This window comes from Dendrobium catenatum, unplaced genomic scaffold, assembly GCF_001605985.2.
Source record: "Dendrobium catenatum unplaced genomic scaffold, ASM160598v2 fragScaff_scaffold_133, whole genome shotgun sequence".
NCBI classification, from domain to species: Eukaryota; Viridiplantae; Streptophyta; class Magnoliopsida; order Asparagales; family Orchidaceae; genus Dendrobium; species Dendrobium catenatum.
Genome location: NW_021318595.1, coordinates 6,125,392 through 6,147,272, shown reverse-complemented (window position 1 = coordinate 6,147,272; position 21,881 = coordinate 6,125,392). Strand labels below are relative to the sequence as shown.

At 32.3% G+C, this 21,881-nt stretch overlaps 1 protein-coding gene across 2 annotated transcripts; it reads left to right on the top strand.

Moving 5' to 3' along the window:
* Positions 1–8,133: 8,133 nt before the first annotated feature.
* On the top strand, positions 8,134–20,822 carry LOC110114908 (ATP-dependent zinc metalloprotease FTSH 2, chloroplastic). Of its 2 annotated transcripts, XM_020847952.2 has the most exons (6): positions 8,150–8,290; positions 9,209–9,285; positions 13,630–14,826; positions 15,031–15,344; positions 19,384–19,624; positions 20,184–20,822. In XM_020847952.2, exons 3-6 carry the CDS (start codon positions 13,639–13,641, stop codon positions 20,526–20,528), a joined length of 2,088 nt encoding a protein of 695 aa, XP_020703611.1. In that variant the 5' UTR covers positions 8,150–8,290; positions 9,209–9,285; positions 13,630–13,638; the 3' UTR covers positions 20,529–20,822. The 2 variants fall into 2 exon arrangements, with proteins under 2 accessions (XP_020703610.1, XP_020703611.1); XM_020847951.2 differs by lacking the exon at positions 9,209–9,285 and having other exon boundaries at positions 8,134–8,290.
* Positions 20,823–21,881: the final 1,059 nt, after the last annotated feature.

Genomic DNA, 21,881 nt, shown 5'->3' with positions numbered 1-21,881 from the left:
AAATAAGCAATAAATGTCAACCGACCACCCATCAATCCCCAACTAACACTAATTATTACACATGCCATCCCCCCAAGCAAAGAATTTGGCTTAGATTCTAGTTGTTTTAAGCAAATATGTTGTAAATACACATTTGGAATGCATAAGGTACGCATGCAATACGCATCTCCTTGTTGTTTGGGGTTCAATTTGTCTATATTTGACCAAGTATTTTATATGACATTTTTTTTTGTTTAGCTATGTTGAGAGCATTGTGTTAAAATTTTAGCTATGCTTATGTTGTGTTTAAGCAAATTATACAATAAATACACATTTGATATGCATTAAATAATTTTATAAAATAATTTATTTATAATGAATATTTTATTTTAACAATCAATCGTCATAAATATACTTATCTCATTTATTGCTCTGATTAATGATATTCATCATCATTATCATGTACCTAGTTGATGGCTTATTGGAGGGCACACCGGTTATGAATTACACAGTGAATCATTCATGTATGCTTGCGAAATTACACTACTTAGCTGATGTCTTACTGGAGGGTACGACATCTCTAAATTCCTCAGTGAATCATTCGGGTATGCTTGTTAAATTACATTGCTTAACTTATGGTTGATTGGAGTGTACGTCATTTATAAATTCTTCGGTTAAGCATTCGAGCATGCTATAAAATTATAATTTAAAATTGTAGACATTTGTGTTGTGTTTTTCTTCACGGATGGTTTCCCTATTAAAAAAATTAATCTCAAGAAAACTAAGTTACAATATGTCATAATATAAACTAAATTAATTAGTTTAGAAGTAAAACCATATTCTTCAGTTTTTTTTTTTCATTGGTTTTTTAGCCTTGCATTCGATAATGCTTTTAGGCCTACGCTTTAGAGCCTCTTTCATTTTTTGCAATGCCACCATGTGTAAACTTGTGTTTCTTTCTCTTTCCATAAAGAATCAAATCAATATTTTCAGACATATCCTTCATTGCAGCCAACATGTATTATTGAGCCTCCTCATTATGTTGTGCTCGTATACTAATTTGATATGAAAACCTGATGATATAATTTTTGAATATGAATCCACAACTAGCTTTAAAATTATTTTGAGAAGAGTTTTTCAAATTTTGACCTGAATATATATATATTCGAGCTCTTGCTGACCATCACAGGAATATGTACTTCTTGAGGATAATATCCATCAACCTCAAAACTCCCATACAGTGATAACATAGAAAATTCATCATTTCAAACTTTCCTGTAGGTGCATTATAATGCCTCAAAATCTAATTTGGATGAATTATTCATTTATCTTCTAATAAATAACATAAGAGCTATCTAATATCATCTATCATTATTAAACAATAAAATACATTCTATAATTCAAAATATTAATGTACACATATATATTCATTTCTAAAAATCATATAAAATAATTAGGATCTATAAAATCATATCAAAATTACTCTGTCATGAGTTTAAAGAAAAAAATAGAACTTGAAGAATCCTGATTCGCCTCACACTCCTGCTTCCCTGCCTTAATCTGAAATCATTTAAGCAAATATAATGAGTTTAAAAAATCCAACAAGTCACCAAAATTTACAACTAAATTCAAAACACGATAAAAGAGTAATATGTATGTTAAGGATCAAATAATAGGAGTAGCAGTTATATGATTATTGAATAAGTGTAAGATAGTAAAACTCAAATATAGTAATATTAAAATCTATAAACAGTAAAATGCTATAGTATAAAAACTAGTAAATTTGTATGAGTGTCAAATCGATAAAATCAATCTTATCTCCTAAATTGAATGAAACATCAAATCAAAATAAATGTTATCAAAATCAAATCAATGCAGTAAAATCATATAAAAATATACACATGCTATTTAAATCTCCTATATCACATGCTCAATATATCACATATATAATATCAGTACAATGAATCAATAGTCGTAACAATAAAATGATAGGAGAAATAAAATAATGCGATAATAATAAATCTATGTAGTAATAAAAAATTCATACAATAATAAGAATAATACTTTATGAATATGTATTTCAGTAGTCACATTAAACAAGTAAGAAGTTTTGACTATTACGATTTTTTTCAATGTTAGTACCATTGTTAGTAAATCATTCGCTGAGCAAATAGAGTCATCACTCTTTGCTCGTTGGCACGGTAATGATCTTCTTATATGCATTGAATACTTCCATTATGTGTATCAAATCAACAACCCAAGAATTAGAATGATCATTTTTCTCTATACAATAGTAAAAAATTTTGAAGAATCACATGACACAAACTCTATACTCATTCCACCCACACCCTATAAAATTTTTTCTTAAAAAATGAATATAATTTCCTTGAATAAAATTAAGTAGCTTGCTTTAATATTGGACTGCTTTTTATTATGGTTCTATTTCAGACTTGCTGCATTTGTAATCTTAATCCTATTCATTTCGGCGCCAATTCTTCATCATCTTCTCTACATCTAGATAATAATTAATTATAGAACTTGTGGACTTAGAAATATTATGACACATATTATTAGTAGACTCACTACGCTGTATGGATAGAATACTCATGTTAAAATAATCCTTATTAAATGTTATTAACAACTTATTCCTTATCCTATAAATATCCTCCAACCAACCATGATCGTGGAGGTTCACTTTTATGATCATTTCAATCCATGTATTCTCAAACTTCTCCTTAGAGTTATATTTTCTCAAACACTTATGGAAGAGGCTTTTGAATTTTTAATTGTTATTGAAGTACGATACTTTTGATGGAGCCTTTTTATGGATATGCCATTGGCACACTCTATGGTGATTATGTTGTCATGCAACTTTTATGGTCATTGCCTAGTCTTGATCCATGAATATTATTTTTGGATATTTATCACCCATTATTCACACAAAAGTTATAAATAACAATGTAAATGATTTAATCATCTCTTTTGATAAGAAGGTCACCCAAGCAAAATATTTTGCCAATGATTATTGACCCCGATAATTGGTGCGTATACTAAATTATACTTATTAAACCTATAACTAATATAAAAATTACCACATCACCAAAGCAGTCATAATCTATCATACCAATTCCATCAACTCAAAAAAAAAAAAAAAAAACTATCAAATTTATTAATTTAAAAAAAAAAAAAAAAAAAAACAATCTATCAAATTTATTAATTTGAATATCCCAAGCAAACATATTATCATTAACTTAATGTTCTTTAAATAACTGAATCAAAGTATTAGTATCCTCAAATTTAATCTATGCTCTTTTTGAATAAAGTTATACGCATCCATCTAAGAGAATCCAATATTCTCAACACCTTCAACTTTATTAGTAAGGAAGGAAAATGCATCAATAGTTCTTATCCCGACTTTTGTCATTGATTTAAGAACTAAAACTTTTTGTGCACATTCTTACATGATCTAAGTAGATGTCGGTCTTCTGCCCTACATAAATCATGATTGTGGTTTTTAATAAAATTTTCACCTTCCAATATTCAACTTCATCCATTATAAACCTATTCATAGCTGGACAACCTGTTCGGGTGTCTGATTTTTTATATTTCATTTGGATATTAAGATCAGACATCTTCTTGAAACTAGCTTTTGAACAAACAAAATCTTTGGATTTTATTTTGCTGAAATTTGACCAGTAACTATGAGGATCCTTGTGAATACTAAAACTAAGATTATGATCATAATTATAATAAGCCTCATATGCCTCTTTCTCATTAACATAAAGTTCCTGATAAATAAGCAATAAATATGTAATAAATATGCATTCAATAATTAAATAGTAAAAACACATAAAATACACAGTAAGCCATAAAATAAAGAAAATGAGCAAAAAATTTCATAATAAATACTCAAAACGGTTTACAAAGTCCTTAAGGTAACTTCAACTTACTACTACTTGAAAGAGCTAAAAAATAAATCAAAAAATAAAAACCTTTGAGTCGATGGTCACTTCTTTTAAAGACAATTACAAGTTAACCTTAGGTACATTATTGATAAAAGAGCCCTTTATTGTTGGTTCGTAGTTTACTTCTTTCCTTGCATGTAATAGAATGCAGTGTGTGGTTTTTGAAAAAAAAATGTCAATTGCTTATTTGCAACAACAGAGCGAATATGTAACAAATCTTGACTATCAAGCATCCCCATGTAATAATTAGTCAATATTGGAAGATGATCAAACTAGTAATAGAGATAGAAATAAATTAGGTCAAAACAATAATAAATGGTCATTAATACTGTGAGATAGAGCCAAACGACCACCTTAACCAACTTAATCAGAAAGCCTAACAAACAATAGTTGAGATACACATAATAAAAAATGATAGCAATAAAATAGGTCAAACATGCAATAAAGTACTATCCATATCATACGACACTCTAATCAAACAAAAAAACATAAATTATTAAACTAGTAGATTTGTAATATTCACTAAAAAAGAAGTAAATACGCACTACATACACAACAAATACACATCAACTACATTATAAATGCATAAATTAATATGTTAGAGCAAACATGTATTAATTACACAGTAAAAATGTAATAAATACGTCAAAAAAATGTCTCTGTAACAGAAAATTAGGACTTCATAATATGCATCAAATATGAAGCCAAAATGCATTATTTAGACTTTAAATAAATTAATTCAAAAATTAATAATTTCAAAAATGCAGATAAGTTGAAACCTACATCTCTATAAGGAAAATTTGAATTAAATTTGGAAATATACATAATGGCTATAATGCTGTAAAGAAAACTTGGAAGAAATTAAACTTTACTGATAAGCTGAACTTGCCCTCTGGTTGCACTTCTTTTAACTGTTATGCTTCTTGGACATTTGCATACCCGTTTTCAGCCTTCGCGCACAGTGAGAATATTGTCTGCTCGTAAAAAGAAGCGTCATCCTCTAGATCAATCTTCATCTTCTTCAGCATTTTTTTGCAAATTTTTTTGCTAAAAGTCTTATATATTCAGGTGATTCGCGACTAAAATCCTTAAAAAGAGACTTAAATCCTAAATTTAATGTTTGGACTGGTCGGGCTGCAAGACAAATGATTTGGACAGGGTCAGGCAACAAGACAAATGAATATCCATGTTGGCATCCTCCATGTATGAAAACCACACATAACAATTTTGTTGCCATCCGAATGTAGCTCTACGTCCGAAGTTCGCACAGAATAAGTTCTCCTCGCATGGAGCTTATGGGCGGATCCCCAAATACCCACCCTTTAAAAAAATTATATGAAAAATAAATTTGAAATTTTAACCCACTAAAAAATATTTTGTCCACCATCACCTAATAAAGCTCATAATATTTATCATACTATAATAACAATTAACATTTTTTTAAACCAAATCAAAATCAGTTAGACAACTTATTGAATCAGTAACAAATTGCTGGCCCGTTTAGTTTAATATTTGAAGACTCTATTTGAAAATCAAGCTGATTAATGGTTTGATGGTCTGAATGGTTCGATCAGAGTTGAATTGGATGACATAATAAATACTTATTATATTTAAATATTATAATAATGATAGTCAATTACAAATATATAATGAAATATGAAGCATAAAAGAAATATAACAAATAAATTCAATAAATTTATAATTAAATATAGTATTATTTTAAGTAATTGACGTTATCCTGTGTGGAAGAGGTCGAGAGAATATACAGAGGTTGTTTGTCAGTGTTATTCGATGATGTTAACCTATGTGGAAGTGGTGGAGAGAATCCACCAAGGATATATGACCTATCCAAGATTATTTGTCAGAGTGTTGCACTATGATATTAATCTGTGTGAAAGAGGTCGGGATAATCCACCAAAGATGTATAATATATCTGAGGTTATTTATCAGAGCATTGCTCGACGATATTAACCTATGTGGAAGAGGTCGAATCGAATCCCCTTGTGATTGATTATGCCTTTATTGGGAGGGTGCAAATAAGCGTGTGTATTCCAAATCATTGATAAATAATAGTCTATCTTTAGACTGTTATTGTCTTTTTGAGGCTGAGGTTAAGAACTTGCATAAGGAGTAGAAGTTCAGCTAGGAACTGTATAAGTTTATAATTTATTGAAAGTATCATTATATTTGTTAAAAGATTTATGAAAAATAGTTTCCCAAGATATTATCTTAGATGTTGAAAGCATTGGAGAAAATTTCTTAGTCATGATTGTAGTCAAGCACCCCCCCCCCCCCCCCCCCCCCCCCCCAACATCTGATTCTCATAAAATTGATGCAATAATGGTTGATGTCAAGATGTTAACATGAATAACCTTTCGAGATTAGAGCAAAAGTTACCCCCAACTAGGAATTACGTTCATACATACGACCACAAATTGTTGGGTCCTAGAATATTCACGGCGATAGAGAAATATAAAGTTTAACTTCTTAGCTTTATTCAAAGATTCAATACACAATCAAATAAAAAGATAGGGTATTATATTCCTTAGAGACACAAAAGTTTTTCGTGGAAATGCCTGAAAAGGGGGAAAAACAATGAGGCCTGACCCAGTTTGAATGAATCCACTAGTGTTTATAGTCGATTATAAATGAAGCTCTTCATTGGAGGGAAAACCTTGGCTTGTTATAGCCAGTATAGTCATAAAGACTATAATTAGGTAACAATGGTTGGAAGGACCATAGTTGGGTGATGGAGATAGGAAATATAATAGTCGATGGGCAACGAAGGTTGGAAAGCCTCTAGTCAGCGAATGATGAAGGATCAATGTTCGAAAAAAAATGATGCTCGGGTGTAAGTCCGATATAATTGGTGACCGGGTAGAAGTCTGACGGTGTTTAGAGACGGTCAGTGGCCATGAAGTGGTCGAGGAGGAGCTTGGTAGCGAGAGAGATATCAGATTTTTCTTCATTTCCTCTCTTCTTTCCTTTCCTTTTTTCCTTTCCCTTACTTGGTACCCCTTCAATGAGAAAAGAGGGGATCTATTTATAATTTTTTTTTGGAATGATATGACCAATAAACAGAGAGAAGATCAATGACATATTGAGAGTGGTTAGAATAGATCACTAATATCGACTTCCCTGATAATGGACCATTTATAAAATATTTGAGTGCCTTATTGATGTCAAAATTTTGGCGATCTTAGACTCGTTGGATTCATCTAGTCGAGTCGTTCGATTCGATTATAAGCATGTCAAATTTGGATATCATTTGATCATCTAATTTGTATTTTAAACACTATAAATGTGCTTCGGACCCTTGATTTGGACCCATTTGGGCTTAGATTGGGTCGAATTTGGTGTCGTCGGGTTTGTGTTTTTGAGACGTTTAATTCGACCATATGTTTACTAAAATCCGAGTTTGAATGGCCCAGTATTTAACTCCGAAAGTTTTCAACTCAATTTTGTCTCGAAATTGGTGCCTAATCATGATTAATTTTTAGTGATATATAAAACATACATGATTAAGTATATGTACATTATGTGTAATTAAAGTGCATTTTTGATTGCAAATTGAATCAAGGAATCATATTAAAAAAGGAGTACAAAATTTATCAAAGTTGATTTTGATTTTTAAAACTAAAAATATGAGAGTCCCTTGCTCTACAAATACTTTTGAAGTATTTAATATTACAAATACATTTTGGCTCATAAAACTCTTTATAAGAGGATTATCGGCATCATAACTTATATATTGGCATATAGGTATTTGATCTTAATTTTAGTTGATGAGTATTTCTCTGTCCTTTAATAAATTGGAAAATAATTTATTTATTTTTTGAATTAAATTAATAAAGATATATATATATATATATAATATTTATTTATTTTTATTTTATTTTAAAAAAATAAAGAAAGATAAAAATAATCTTTAACTCTATTAAAAAATTATTTCGGCCCTTTAAAATTTTTAAGAAGAAATTAAATTAATTTTATGATGAGATTATTTTAATTTCACTTTAAAAAATTAATTAATAAAAATAATTCAAAATTATTTAATCTTTGGGAAAGAACCAATTTATAATTTGATTCTTTCCTCTTTATTTCTGAATTTTTCTCTCTTAAAATAACTGTTGCTTAGTGTCGTCAAGTGGTGAGAGAAGACGCCACGTTACTCCTTCGAATGCGCAGCCGAATCTAATGGTACTGATGAGAGGCCGACCTCCTTGTCCAGCTTTTAAAACCATTCACTTATCTTTCGCGTAGTCCCCAATCCTTTGCTCTGTTTAAGTTGTTAGAGCGATAGTGCACAGATTCAGCGGCCTTGTATTTTCTTCCTCTAGATCAAGGTACTTCCTTCATTTCTCGGAGTGTTTCTCGTGTTTTTGCATCAATTTTTGCACGGCGGCTTTGCAGTTTTATGTGATTTCGTATCTGCCATTTATTCAAGAAATTGCAAGGCCTTTTAACTAACTAAAATTGCTGAAATCGCAGCTAATATAAACTATATAGGTTTAATCTGTTGATTCAAACACTTTTTTAACAAGCTGTTATCTCACGAATTTTTTGTTGCGAACGATTTTTCTGGATTTCCTTTTGGCTCTTCTAATCAAGAAAACAGGCCAAAAAAGTGCAATATCAAAAAGCAGTTAAAAGATATGTTTGCTGTTGACCTAGTTCTGAAATTAGCTTATACTTAGGTGCTGGAGCTTAAGCATGAAGTCTTACATTTGTTTCTTTTTAGATTTAATAATTTTTTGACCCGACCGAATGGTTTTGTGGAGGTAGGATTTGCTTGGGGTAGGAGCTTAACCAGTAAAATTTGTTCTATATTTTGAAATTCTGTCATTCTTATTTTCCCTTCATAAGCAAAAGAATGTTTTTCATTATCCTTATTAATTTCTAACATTTTTTTTTGCATGAAGAAAGTATAAATATTATTTTATTTCATGTCAAGCAGCAACATATTTAGGTTGCATTATCTGATTTGGCCATATATATATGTATTTTTATTTTTTAAATTTCTATTGTATAGAAGCCACTCAAAATAATCAAATATACATACGCGCACATCCAGTGGTTCTTTTTGAAATCATTAAATCCAATAAAGAAAGGATATGGCTTCAACATACGCGTCTTGGCCGTCTATCCTTTGTTATTTTCAAAATTATGTTTCTTTAGTTATTACAAAAATAAATATCGAAGAATTTTATTGTGATGTTTGTGATTTATGAAAACACATAACATGTTTTCACTTGGTGACACAGGAATCTTAAGTCCATTTTCTCTTATTCATAGTGATATTTGGGGGCAATTATTCACTCAACATCCCTTGGGCTTAGTGGTTTGTATTCTTTATTGCTCATTGCACCAGTTTATTTTTACTAAAAGTTAAAGTGACGCAAGTACCATCTTTCCAAATTTTCCTAGCATGATAAAAAAACTAATTTGGTGTTGAGTTAGATTTGACAATGCCAAATACTTTCAAAACAATTTAGAGTCCTCATACTTTTTAAGATATGTAATTATACATGAGTTATCTTAAGTGTATACACGCCAACAAAATGGATTGGCTAAACCAATGAATGATCACTCACTTGCTTTCACAAAAGCTCTCATTTAATAAAAAGATTCCGAAATAATATTGTGGGGAAGTTCTTTTTAACAGTTTCTCACATTATAAATCAATTACCTATAAGGGTCATTGGGTTTATGAGTTCTACACAAGTCCTAAAAAAATTTCCTTTGCTATATTTGCTAAAATGATCTTGTTTGGGTTTTGGGCCTAAAATTTTTTAATCAAATAATAATTTATTTAATGTAATATTTCATATTAGCGTATGAATTATTAAGAATAGTACAATCATGCAAGATCTCTGATTGGGGATTTTTTTTGTTTGCTGTAATGTGTTTCTTCTTCTTAAAATCCAACTTGAGCTTGCATCGTGCACATCAATTTCAGTTTGGATATGTTTATTGACTTATGAATGAACTAGGCTGATATAGGACTTTTTTTTGGTATTAAGCCATTTTGTTAGGCCATTTGACTAGTATTGCAGATATGCTAAATACTGCTTAAAGAAAAAAAATGTTACTCTATGCGGAATTATTGGGTGACGGATGAGACGACCTTTATGGTGGCGTCAAGTTGACGAATCCATTACATCATTGAAATTTATGTGCTGCTTACCATTATTCACAAATGCATAGTATTGTCACAAAGTGCCTAATTATTCCACATCTCTTTCATGGATTGTTTGGTTGCAACTTGCAAGTAGGATTTGACTCAAGTAGATTTTAGTACATCAACATTTAGCCTTTATCCCACTACGTAGGGTCAACTACATGAATCTTTTTTTTTTTCCATTGTGTCCTATTAAGAGTCAAATTCTTATTAAATCTAATAAAAAAAGTCATTTATAATACTTTCTAATTAAGTCTTTTTAGGTCTACCTTTACCTTTTTTTAACATAGACTGGATCTAATACATCTGCTCTCCTAACTGACTCATCGGAAGGCCGATGTTTTATTTGATGAAACCATTGAAGGTGACTCTCTAATCTTATCTACCACTGGAGCTACTCCAACCTTTGAACGTATATACTAGTTTCACATTCTTTCTTTATATGTAAAGCCACTAATCCACTTGAGCATCCTTATCTCTGCAATACTTAACTTAGTTATATGCTTCTCTTTTAATGGACAATATTCTATGCCATAAAATATTATAGGTCTCATTGCTATTTTATTAATTTCCCCTTAAATTTGAGGGTTACTTTTCTATCACACAACAAAGTCGATGCACTCCACTTCAAACATCTAACTTGAATTCTACTAATAATATCCCCATCAATTTCACCATCGCTTTGGACAATAGTCCTCAGATATCTAAAATCTGCACTCTTTTAATGACTTGATCACCCAATTTCACAATCCCGCCTCTGGATTTATTACCACTAAAATTATACTTCATGTATTTGATTTTAAATCCGCACAAACAAAAACCTTTAGACTCTTAAGTTGGCCTTCATAATTCAAGTTTTCTTGACTCCCCCTCTAGTCTTATCAATAAGAAAAATATCACTAGCAAAAAGCATATACTATGGTACATCCTCCTGCAAATGTCTTATAAGAACATCCATGATGAAAGCAAAAAGATATGGGCTTAAAGTTGATCCTTGATGTAATCCAACTAAAATAGAAAAATACTTGATCAAACTATCTTGTGTTTCAACGCAATTATAGCTCCTGTATACATATCCTTAATAACTTAAATATAAATATTATTAACTCCTTTCTTTTCTAGAACTCTCTAGAGCACTTCTTTTGAAACTTTATCATATGCTTTCTCTAAATCAATAAATATCATGTGTAGATCCTCCTTACACTCTTTATATCTCCATTATACCTCTCAAAAAAATGTATAGCTTCCATAATAGACTTACCCAACATGAATTCAAATAGATTTTGAGAAATAATAGTTTCGCGTTGTAACCTATACTCACTTACTCTTTCCAATAATTTTAATGTATGACACATTAACTAATTCCTCTATAATTCACACACTCTTGTGCATCATTTTTATTCTTAAAAATAGGAACCAACACATTGCTTTTCCATTCATGTGACATCTTTTCAGTCTTTAAAATAATATTAAAAAGTTTAGTAAGCGAAGAAATTTCTTGATTATCGGAATATCATCATGCCTCACTCTTTTCTACACTTAATTATTTTTAAAGCCTCTCCAATTTCATCTTTATTAATACTATGATAAAACAAAAATCTTTACTTTCATTTAGGGTACTATAGTCACTAAATAGTCTAAACTCAATCGTATTCTCACAATATTCATTTAAAAGATTATCAAAATATCTTACCCACTTATGTTGAATATCCTATTGTAAATCCTGTAAATTCGGATTAAATCCTAAAATTTGTTTGGCATGACAAAGGCTAAATCCAACTAAATTTTGATGAACTGTTTGGCTACTTCAAGATTTTAGTCTGTTAACTCTAATAAAATTTTAATAATACCAATTTTCTTTATTAATTATTAAGATATATTTATTTGTATCTAATTTACATGATTTAATATTATTAATTTTAACAATTGGGGAAAAAGAGAAATTGCGAAGAACTTGGAAGAGAAACTCAAAATTGATTTTTTGATTGATAGTAGATGAAGAAAAACATCAAGGTACAATGGATCTTCTATTGGAGAGGAAGATACGTCTCTCCCAAATCTCTAGACGTTGCTAGAGCCCACACAAGAACAAAAAAAACAACAAATTGCAGGATGAAATCACATGAAAACTAACCCTTACCCCCCAAAATATACTTAAACATACAACAATTAGGTAAATCCCAAAAAAACCCCTTCTATTTGAATTTACCTCCTATAACCTCATTAATATTCTCCTAATTAATCTAGTGGGCCTCATAATTAAGGGCGACAGGCATGCGAGGGCAGAACCCACCCGCGCGTTCTGCCTCTGGTAATAGTTGACCGGTCATGTTTGGATCGATCTATCAATACTTGCCTCTCAAAGAGTCACCTTGTCCTCAAGTGGAAAGAGAGAAATTGATGCTTCACCCTCTCGTATGGTTCCCAAGTGGCACAGGATCTAGAGGTGATTTTGGAACCACTGGAGCTTAAAGGGGTTCGTCAGGGAGAAGTCGAGCCCAAGGAAGTTACCTGACTATGATTATTGTAATAAAAATGAGTTTATGATGTGCAATTTTACTGGATGTGAAATTGATAACTATCAGGCAATATTCTTTAAATATCAAGTGATATTCTAGTATTCTAGGTTTTATTAGTTTAGGTAAATTTGATCTATTATATAGAAAATTGAAGTTATAAACGATGATATAATGTTTAGAGTTAAATAGAGGTCGTTAGATTGGAGAAGTTCCCAAAATTATAATGTGAGGAAAGAATATTAAAGGATTTATAGGTAAGTTTATTATAATTGTAGTTGAACTGGTTATGCTATATTGATTTGATGTCGGCCAACAATTAAGACATGAAGAGTTGCTGAGTGTTTCATAAATGAGAGTTTTGAATGTGGGGTAGATTTTGTAAATTTACAATTAAACTGGCTATAATGCAATGTACCTAGATATTAGACTAATTCATCGACAACTCTCTTGTCTGTCGAGTAAATGAGAATGTGAATATAAACGTGTAGTAAAATAAGAATTGAGTGTGTAGCAAAATAGGAAATGAGTGTGCAATGATTATTAATATACATAATGTGGATAAAATATGTTGGGGATAAAATAATGGCAGTATTGTAGATGGTTTGCACATATATTTGGATAGAAAAAGATGCACTGATGATTTGTTTGGTGTAATTTATGTTAAAGGATACAAAAGGAAATGGGACAAGCTAGTGATAATATGCTAGAAATTATGCAAAAAGATTTTATTGTAATGGGCTTAATTTCTCACGTACACAAACATGAAGGATGTAGGAAAATTCATAAAACTGAACTCAGTTCGTTGCAATATGGCGATAATTCGTAGTACTGTAGCTTGTTAATGGTTGAGCTCAAATTTGATTGCAGTGTTTACCTTCTTTTCTTCTCTGATTTGTCTTTTGATAAAGATGCTCGAGCTGTATCTTGAAAACTTTTTTTTCTATTTGTAATTGTATATATTTAACGCCTTTCTCCTTGTCTGCAGTAAGCTCAAATGGCTGCCTCTTCTCTATGCCTCACCTCTAATGGGATATCTAGAAAATATGGAAAAACAATTCTTACCAAGGAAATGTATGGAATGAGTCTAGCTTCCTCATCAAGTCTTCCTTCACACAATGCGGTGCCTAAGCCCGTGTCTTTTACTGCCTCTTTGAACCAAAATAAGCTCTCGTCAAGAAGAAAATTTCTGAAGCTGTTACATGGAAATGCTGGTCTAGCATTGTCTACTCTTATCGGTGCAAAAAATGCTTATGCTGATGAGCAAGGTGTATCTTCTTCAAGAATGTCATATTCTCGGTTTTTGGAGTATTTGGACAAGGATAGAGTAAAGAAAGTGGATTTATTTGAGAATGGAACGATTGCAATTGTAGAGGCTGTTTCACCTGAGCTTGGCAATCGGGTGCAGAGAGTGCGTGTGCAGCTTCCAGGGTTGAGTCAAGAACTTCTTCAAAAATTAAGAGAAAAAAATATTGATTTTGCAGCTCATAATGCACAGGAGGATTCTGGCTCTCTTTTGTTTAATTTAATCGGGAACTTAGCTTTTCCACTAATCCTCATTGGGGGTCTATTCCTTCTCTCTAGAAGATCATCTGGTGGTCTTGGAGGACCTGGTGGTCCAGGGTTTCCCCTTGGCTTTGGTCAATCCAAAGCCAAGTTCCAGATGGAACCTAACACCGGTGTCACTTTTGATGACGTTGCTGGGGTTGATGAAGCAAAGCAGGATTTCATGGAAGTGGTGGAGTTTCTGAAGAAACCAGAAAGGTTTACTGCTATTGGTGCTCGTATACCTAAAGGTGTTCTTCTCATTGGTCCTCCTGGTACTGGAAAGACTCTACTTGCCAAGGCGATTGCTGGTGAAGCTGGCGTTCCCTTTTTCTCAATCTCAGGATCTGAGTTTGTGGAGATGTTTGTTGGCGTTGGTGCCTCACGAGTTCGAGATCTTTTCAAGAAGGCTAAAGAAAATGCACCTTGTATTGTGTTTGTTGATGAAATTGATGCTGTTGGAAGGCAGCGAGGAACAGGTATTGGAGGAGGGAATGATGAAAGAGAACAAACTCTGAATCAGCTTTTAACTGAGATGGATGGTTTTGAAGGAAATACTGGTATCATAGTTCTTGCAGCTACTAACCGTGCAGACATTCTAGATTCAGCATTGCTAAGGCCTGGAAGGTTTGATAGGCAGGTGAGTCGACCCCAAATTGCAATCATTAGGCTACTTATGGTATAAAGATGACTTATTTATTGTTTGGTATTAGTAATATCAATCTTTGGATTCCATTTACGTCTAGTTATCTTTCAAGCTATTTCGATATGTACTGGTAGTTGGAGGCAATATTTTTTTTTATCAACGCGGCTTGTTTTGCTTAAATTTAGAAATTCTTTTCAGGTAACGGTTGACGTGCCTGATGTAAAGGGACGCACGGAGATACTGAAGGTGCATGCTAGCAATAAGAAGTTTGATGGCGATGTTTCTTTAGATGTTATCGCAATGAGAACACCTGGATTTAGTGGAGCAGACCTTGCAAATCTTCTTAATGAAGCTGCAATTTTGGCTGGTCGAAGAGGAAAGATGGCCATTTCATCTAAAGAGATTGATGATTCCATAGATAGGATTGTGGCTGGAATGGAAGGAACTGTTATGACAGATGGAAAAAGCAAAAGCTTGGTGGCATATCATGAAGTGGGGCATGCAATCTGCGGGTATGTTCATTTAAATTTCTTACTTGCAGTTCTTTCTTTTTCGCTTTATCATAATTCTTTGTTGTTCAGTTTTATGGTTTGGGTGCCATTTAACCTATGAAATTTATCGTTGATTATTGATGTAGTTCTAAAGTATTGGAAAAAAAATTCAAATGAGAAATATGAAATGTTGTATATCATTATGTCTTTTGGTTATATATTTGTTGACATTCATATTTACTCCGCTATGCAGCTCGATTGAATATGACGAAAATGATGACCAATAGACACAATAATACAGTATTACTGAAGTTCAACTCAAAATGTATAACTTAAATAAGCAATCAGTCAAATGTTGTCCGTTTCGCTTTGTCGACTTGCTTGGAATATAAAAAATATCTATAAAGGACAACCATATTGCCTGAGTTTGTACACGAGTAATTAAACAATTTTGTTTTTGGGAGCAAAAGGGTTTGAAATTTGTAAAATTTTATATTGCTAGATGTAAGAACCAATTCAGCCGGTTTATTTGAACTAGCTCCTATCTAACGGACGGACGAAACAGGCGAATTGAGTGGGCAAGCCGAGCATACCAAACACAGATGCGGAAGCTTCAGATGGGTTTGGATCGCGGGATTGAGTGGAGAAATGTGTACGGGACTGAAAAGCAGTGACTCCTCACAGGAGATAACTTCGTTTTGCTTCTTCCAGGTAAGCCAAATGAACAAAAAGAGCGATAGAGGTCGTCCGAGAGGAGGAAGATGAATGAATGTTTGTTTGTCGATTTTTTTTATATATTTATGTCCAAATCATCCTGTGATTTATAATCTAAGCCGAGAGGAACCTTTAATTAAAGGTAGAGGAAGAAAATCTGAAGTAGAAAGAGGAAGTATCTGGATTTGAAAAATTTCTTCATAAGAAAGTATCAGTGATTTCAAATTTCTTATTTTATTTCTTTTACCATTCGTTACCGTTTGTCAAGGTTGATAAGTTTAAGATAACTACATCTCATAAAAAGTCAATATCATATCAAACATATTTCCATTATCACTTTTAAGAGATTTCACACCATTTATGATATGATATGTGTCATCTAACTAGATGACTTTATTACCAAATGACACGACTAATTTACAACTATAATTGGGGCCCTTTGACCAGATGATTTCGCTGCAAAAGTAAATTGTTTAATTATGATCAAAGCCAAAGCTCAAATGTTCCCCAATGACTTAGCTCATTGAGTCGTAAATCATAGGGTACATTTGGTAGGGTATAAAGCCTTGTCTTAGATAAGATCATCTTAAAATTATCCTTCTAGACAAACATTCATATTAAGTCTATAAAGTCCCTTGTATGATGAAACCCATATTGCCAACAATGATCATTTGATCAAGTTGAGTCAGCTACCTCCGTTGAATTAGTAGGTTAACAAAAATATAGGACAATGAAACTATAAGATTTTGATTAGGTTCATCACCATTAGTGCTACTATAAGCTAATCATTTAACATCGATCAACTTGCTTTAATTGAAAATTAACTCTCGTTATTGGAAGAGGTAATAAACACGAGGGCTTTTGTCTATGAAAAATCGAGAACTAGGTCTTAAAGTTCTCTTAAAATGGAACTTTTATTTGGTCCGGTCACCTAACGTAGCTCTACGTTCGGACGCCAGTAAAATAGTGCCATGTGTTCTCACTATTTACCGCGCGGCCCGACAACCCCGACTTGAAACAGATACGAGATTGTTATGTTCACGTGTTGCTAGGTATTGCTCGGTATTTGATCTATATTTGCTCGGTATTGGTCGATTTTGCTCGGCAATAACGAGAAATACCATTATGTGAAAACCAATACCGAGCAATACTGAGTAATATCGAGCAATACCGAGTAAAGCAATACCGAGTACTCGGTATTGCTCTTCACATAGCGATATTTTTCATTATTGCCAAGCAATACCTAACAATACTGAGCAATACCTAGCAATACCGAGCAATACGCGAACATAGCATTCCCGGGTCAAGTCGTCGGGCCGCGCGGTATTGAGTAAGACCATGTGGCGACATGTTATTGGCGTCCGAACGTAGAGCTACATCAGGTCACCTGACCTAATAATTGTTCCTTAAAATGGGGGCAAAATATCATAATAGTGTATTATTAGCAATCTAATTCACCTTCTGAAAGTTTGACCTGGAATAAAACTCTCTTAGAAGGGCCTGAATGAATTTTCAGTGCCCACAATATTATGCAAAAAATATGAATATGGAAATTTATAGGGAGTTATGATGTTTCCAAATTAGAGGCTTTCTCAAAAATTTTAAATTGATGCAGGATTCAAAGGATGACTATCAATGATCAACTCCTCAACATTGGATCTTAATAGATTTTATGTTTCAACTTCCCAACATTGGATCTTAATAGATTTTATGTTTCAACTTCTCAACATTGGATCTTATTAGTAATCCAATAGGCATTCTAAAAATTTGACCTGGAACAAGACTCTCAAAAGTGCCCGACACAAATTTTCAAGGCCCACAGTATTATGCAAAAAATATGGATATATAAATTTAAAGGGAGTTCATGATGTTTCCAAATAAGGAGACTATATCTCAAAATTTTAAAATTGATCCAGAATTCAAAGGATGACTATCAGTAATTAACTCAGCATTGGATATTAAAAGATTGTATGTTTCAAGTAGGTTCAACCACTCAACGCTGACAACCAAGACTAGTCATTCTCGACCAAATCTTTGCTATATGATATTTTGAGTTGTAAATGAATCGAGTCAAGTATTGTAGTTTCAAGTTCATTCATTTATTTTCTTATCGAGTTTGAGCCGAAATGAAGTTTTAATCAATCTTAATTAATTATCTGTTTGATGCTAATAATTTAAACTTATAGCTTAATTACTAGGTTTTATTGAAATTATAAATTGTAATAAAAATGGTATTCATCAGATATTTAATTTTTTTAAATCAAGTTTAAATATTAGAAATAAAATGTTTAAATTTATATATCTAATTATTTATTTGATATTTTCGTCATACATATACCTCTAATAATAAATATTATTTTTTAAGTATATAAGTTATGAGAAACTTAATGCAAACATAGAATAAGCCATCAAATAACCAACTGTGCAAGTATGCTATTATTAAATGAGCAGTTTACTTAATTTTCAACGAGTTATTAAACAACAAGCTAGCATGTTCATGAATCTAAATAAACAAGCGACTTATTGTTCAAGCTTATACAATCTATATGACTAGTTTTTAAAATTTGTTAAAGCTTGTTCATTTATGCTAATAAATGAACATAAATTATGGTAGAGGTTTTTTTTGAGGTCTAGCCGTCTAGAACAATGATAGTCACCCTTGAAAAATGGATAAAAATAAAATAGAGTTTTAGTTGTTGCTATTGAATAAAATTGTTGATGGAATTAATATCATTGAAAGAAAAAAGCAAATGATTGGATTTTTTTTACCTAACAATTATTTTTGAAAGACCAGGAATGGAAATTGTTTCTTGATTAATATACACAACAACAACAACAACAACATCAAGCCTTTATCCCACGGACTTGGGACCTGGCAACGGCAGTGTTGATAACACTAGCAATTTCCTGATTAATATAATAGACTTGAATTCAATTGTTGATAACACTACAAATTAGATCAACATCTAATGCGTGCATTCCATCTTTTCTAGCAGTCCTTGTTGAATCATTAAAAAAAAAAAAAAACTTAATTTTTTAATTTTTAATTTATTATTTTTACTTCAGAGTTGTCGGTACCTATCAAAGCTATGTCATCCACAAGCATTATACATTAATATACCCTATTTTGTATATTTCTTATAAGCACCCTTATAAGTACGCTTGACTCCTCTTTTCTTCTTAATATCCACCAAGTCACTCTATCAAGAGAAGATCAAATGAATTTCTAAGTTTCTTCTATGTTTACTGTGAGATACTTTGACCCTATTATTATGATTTTTTTCAGTAAGTTCATGCTCCGTTCTAACCCAAACCCTGACCTCTTTTATTCATTCATATTTTGTAGGACCTTAACTCCAGGACATGATGCAGTCCAGAAAGTAACCCTAATTCCTCGTGGCCAAGCACGAGGGCTTACTTGGTTTATTCCTGCTGATGATCCAACTCTGATATCTAAGCAACAACTTTTTGCAAGGATTGTAGGTGGCCTTGGAGGTAGAGCTGCTGAGGAGATCATCTTTGGAGAGCCTGAGGTGACCACTGGTGCTGCAGGCGATCTACAGCAGATAACTAGTTTGGCCAAGCAGGTACGTATAGCATCTTAATCAATATCATTAGCTTTATCCCAGTTAGTTAAGCCAGTTTTTGTGTATCTTTCTTCTCAATGAATTACTATTGAATTCGAACGAGGCCTATAGTGGATCCCAGTCTGATATAACATCAAGCTTTACTCTCATGCATTAAAAGCTGTTTATGAGTAATTGGCATACGAACAAGGCTTAATTTAGTTGTGCCCTCCTAGTCTAAAGTGGTGAAAGCAAGGAAGCTCAACATAATAAGCAGTTTGATATAGCTTAGAAAGACAAATCAGAAAGGAAAAGTGAAATAAATGGTGCTGAAGTTTAAATAAATAACTCATTAAATATTGTAGTCGATTCAGGGGTTCTATCTTAATCTTCTAGGAGGGCTTACCTGTCCCTCTTTCAACCTTCAAGGCGTTCTTAATCTTGCCTCGAAGATCAATCCACAAATTACTCTTTGTGAAGTGTTTGTTCATAGGGCATTAATTAGGCTACACAACTTGATTGTGGTGTTAAGGTTTTAAAGTGTGGCTCAACTGAAAATGATCTTTCTTGTACTTTGCAGATGGTGGTCGCATTCGGAATGTCGGAGATTGGCCCATGGTCTCTAATGGACTCCTCAGCACAGAGTGCAGATGTGATAATGAGAATGATGGCTAGGAACTCCATGTCAGAGAGACTAGCTGAGGACATTGATGCCGCCGTCAAGAGGATTACCGACAGTGCCTATGTGATTGCTCTAAGCCATATAAGAAACAACCGCGAAGCTATCGATAAGATCGTCGATGTGCTCGTAGAGAAGGAAACACTGGCTGGTGATGAGTTTCGAGCGATCCTTTCAGAATTTGTTGAGATCCCATCAGAGAACAAAGTTCCTCCATCAAAACCAACGCCTGTTGCTGCTGCTTAATATTCTATTTCCACTATCATGGTTCCTGCAAACCAAGGAAATCTGGTGCCAAAATGCAGCATTGTATAATATTTTTGTAGTTTATAAATATTGATATGTAAGTATTGTATTTGGGCTTCATTTCTTAAAGGAAAGTGTTTGAGTAAGTTAAAAAATATGAGGCCTGAAATATGCAGTACTGATGAATCTTACTGCACCTCTTTAAAAGAATTTCTATTCATCTCGTGCAGGATTTGATCGGATCTTGTGAATTTTTGCGCTAAATTCTGCAATTATTTGTCATGCCATTGCCTATGTTGATGACTGTATCAGGTAGTTTCTTGGTGCGAAGACTACACACTCTTCGCACCAATTATATTATGATTTTTCATTGTATATGAGATACTCTGTATTGTGATCTTTGATTTTTTTGTCCAATTATCGCATGTGCTCGTTACCTGTACCTATTTTAATCATTGCTCTTGTCTATTCTTGAGCCTCTTCCATTTCTTAGCGAGTAAGAAACTAATAATGATTTATTATCAAAATTGAATATATATATATAATGCTAATGCATTGGATTCTAATGAAGGAAACATTTTCTTATAAGATCGGCAAGTTGAAGAAAACATAAATAAAATAAAAATTTGACCCGACTTTTGCATAATTTTGTTTTGGAAAAAAAAAAGGTTAAATAGGCTTAATTTTATTTTTAATTTGTTGTATTGCCAATTAATATGACAGTCGTTATTAAGATACTGAGAATTTTATTGAGACGATTTTAATGATTTTAGCAATATAATTATAATTTTGATTAATATGATAAAAATTATTATTAAATAAGTTTAACAAAAAATCGTATGATTTTAAATTTGACAATTTAGCAAATTCTGTCTTTTTAGACACACCGCAAGTTGGGGTCGTATGAGGAAGCATGAGACAAATGGCGCAAAGCCTCGATGGTGATAGGTCATCATGCATGGTGGCCTATGGTGAGATCCAAGGCATTGGATGCTTCCTCGAAGCTTCGCTGGGAATATTAATTACTGTTCTAGCCCCTCATCAATAATTTATAATTATACAGATATATTCATTCCATTCCTCCTCAGCCCTTAAAATGTATACATTCTTATTACTAAACCAAACATATAATCAAATGAGGTAAGGGGCGTACCAAGCCTTAATTTTCATAGGGGGTGGAAAAACTTATAAGTAATCGTTGATGTTGCCTCGAATTTGGCTTGATCTTTTGCTATAAAAAATAAGTCATTTGCAGCCAAACAATAGATGAAAAATAAAATGATCGCTAAAGATGATTAATCATTCAATTTCTACAAAATGTATGTTGAAGTTGTCTTGAATTTGGCTCGACCT